This window comes from Symsagittifera roscoffensis, unplaced genomic scaffold (genome assembly GCF_963678635.1).
Source record: "Symsagittifera roscoffensis unplaced genomic scaffold, txSymRosc1.1 SCAFFOLD_345, whole genome shotgun sequence".
Lineage (NCBI taxonomy): Eukaryota > Metazoa > Xenacoelomorpha > Acoela > Convolutidae > Symsagittifera > Symsagittifera roscoffensis.
In genome coordinates this window covers 36,668-39,233 of record NW_026970722.1, presented here as the reverse complement: position 1 = coordinate 39,233, position 2,566 = coordinate 36,668, and the positions used below count along the sequence as shown (strand labels likewise).

At 38.1% G+C, this 2,566-nt stretch overlaps 1 protein-coding gene across 2 annotated transcripts; it reads left to right on the top strand.

Annotated features, from left to right (window-relative positions):
- The first annotated feature begins 405 nt into the window (after window positions 1-405).
- On the top strand, window positions 406-2,319 carry LOC134855929 (uncharacterized). 2 transcript variants are annotated; one of them, XM_063872308.1, is made up of 3 exons: window positions 406-768; window positions 1,196-1,691; window positions 2,195-2,319. In XM_063872308.1, the coding sequence occupies exons 1-2, from the start codon at window positions 509-511 to the stop codon at window positions 1,683-1,685; spliced, it is 750 nt and encodes a 249-aa protein (XP_063728378.1). In that variant the 5' UTR covers window positions 406-508; the 3' UTR covers window positions 1,686-1,691; window positions 2,195-2,319. The 2 variants fall into 2 exon arrangements, with proteins under 2 accessions (XP_063728378.1, XP_063728379.1); XM_063872309.1 differs by having other exon boundaries at window positions 1,196-1,715.
- The last annotated feature ends 247 nt before the right edge of the window (window positions 2,320-2,566 follow it).

Here is a 2,566-nt window from a genome sequence, read left to right as displayed (position 1 = left end):
CGTTTCATCACATCATTCACAAAAAAAATGATATTAATAAAAAAAACTTCTGTAATTTTTAAGAATAAGATCGGAACATTCTGTGCTACATGCACAGCAACCAGCTATCCTGGTTATTTTTGAACTATTATTTTTTCTAAAGTCCTAAACAACTTTTTTGGTCCATATGGACAATCTTCCCCTAAATAAACCAAGTGAACAATCTTCCCCCTAAAATTAAATGACAAATTTAAGCAACAAGGCCTGCTTGTACTATGCTCAAATTTGATTAGCTCAAAAATTTACTTAACCAAGTGATCTAACTCCTCCCTATTTAGGGGGAGATAGTTCGCTTCGACTCACTTCTTATTCAAATACGACCAATAAATAGTATAACATCATGTGCATACAATTTCACCTTTTCTAGGCCAACAGCAGATCCCTCTTTCTTCCAGCTCGATAATCATCAGGTGGAACAACACTCTCATATTATGATAACAAGTAACCGACAAACAGTTTAACCATCACGATGCTTTTCGCTGTACATAATCAACATGTGTCCAGGACATTCTTCGGCTCCATAATTCTCGCAGTTTCAATTCTCAACTCCCAAGCCAGCTTCCTAGGGCTGGATCCTCAGGCATTCCAATACTTGGACCCCTCGACACTAGGGTTTCTTCAGGCCATGGAGGACTTGGAACAAATGAAAGCACCAGAGAGAATCCCCGACGCTTGGGATCTGAACTACGAAAGCTACGCCATACCAGCTGAACCCTTTGGGCCACCAGTGTACGTATGAACTAAAACTTTAATAGCAGAAAAGACAAAAAAAACGCACAGAAAAGACTTACAAATTTCAATATAATAATTAGAGCTTTTACTTATTTGAGCACTTAGAAACCGCCTTTGACTATTTAAAAACGGCTCTTGCAAAACTGTTTTATGTTTCCATTTTTTGTCTCTCATTTTCGACGATTTCTTCTTCATAATGGATCATTTGTTTTTGTTTATAAGATCATATTGACTTCTTAAAAAATTACTATTTAAGTTTCGTTAGAACTTCTTTTTTAGTATTGGTTTTTTCACTTCATTCAGACAGTCAGTTGAGTTTATCTTTCTTCTAATGGAATTTAAACTACGATGCTTAAGGGTTATATCCCATACTGAACTATGATTTACTTTTTTGAGCTTAACTAACATATTTTTCAACTGGTAGGTACATTGAAGAAATAGAACCCGAGGAGTACTACGAGCAGTTGTACGAGGAGGAACCGTACGGTGGTCTGAAGCAAACCGAAGAAGAAATGGTGGAGCTTCTCGAGAGCATGAGTCCAGCCGAGATCGACGACTTCAGCGACTGGCTAGTCGCAGAGGGAAACGAGAACTATCTGTTCACTTTTCTGCAAATGCTCGACAATCAACTGGTGGATAAATTCAACGAGGATATTGAGGAGGAGAACGAGATTATAAACGTCCTTTCCAATATCGAAAGTCTGGCCGCCGACGTTGCTGAAAAAGAGAAGGCGATGGCAGTAGCGGAGATGGTCCGACCGGAAGTGGACTATTTTCCCAAACGGACCCTGAAGAGGGAAGTATCGCCTGATTTTTACCCACAAGCAGGAGGTTTTCTGGTGTATGGCCCTGAGAAGAGGATGGTGTTGGCGCGGGAGGCCATGAACCCCGAGAAGCGATGGGGCTTGTGGTAGGCTGAGGTGATTCTGCTTTTTTCTTCATACGTAAATTTCAATTTTCACAAATTTGTTGTGCATGCATATAAATTTTACTAAGAAACCAAAAAAAAAATGCAAAAACTGCAATAATAATTTTCATTGAAAAAACATTTTCGGCGCTTAAAATTAAAACCGTTTGGCTTCAAAATTTAGCTTTTATATCATGGCACGTATATTTTTCAGAAATTAAAAACCTACCCTTCCCTTGCCTCATGTCATGGTCAACCCAATCATTGAAGCTACCCAATTTCATAAAATGACTTCAAATCAACCTGCAAATGTTCAAAACATAATGGGTGCCATAACGGGGATTTTAGGGGAGGCTGAAAACCTAATTCATACATTATATACATTATGCTCGTTCATTTAAAACGGCCCAATTTTTTTTTAATCTGACTAACGACAGGAAACAGCGATAGCGGAAAATAGGCGTTGCTTAAAATCAAACCGACACTGTTAATTAAATTTTTGACCTTGAATTGTAGACCCAAATGGAAATACTCCCCCCTGAAGAGGCTGACGAAGAAAGACAAAGGGTTCCTGAAGACGGTCAATGTGTTCAATTATTTATATAAGCAATATGGGATGAATTCAAATGTTTGTTTCGTTCCTTTTTAAAAGCTCCACCAGAAGTGCTTGAAAAGCAAACAACAATTTGAGGCAAACATTTTTTCCATTCCCGAGCTTCAATTAAGACTTGAGGCGTTTTCATTAAAGTCTAAGTTTAGTTGCAAATTGGAAAACACGAAATCTCAATATCACCTTGAGACTACCTTCATATCGATTTTTATGGATTTTGAATTCAGCGATGTCGTCACCACTCCTAAAGCTCAATACTTCAACGAAACAATTATTCT

Excerpts from the sequence above, each read along its gene's own strand:
- LOC134855929 (XM_063872308.1), top strand. The coding sequence starts at position 509 with ATGCTTTTCGCTGTACATAATCAACATGTGTCCAGGACATTCTTCGGC. Across the intron at positions 769-1,195 it reads GAACCCTTTGGGCCACCAGT|GTACATTGAAGAAATAGAAC; the intron begins GTACGTATGAAC and ends TTCAACTGGTAG.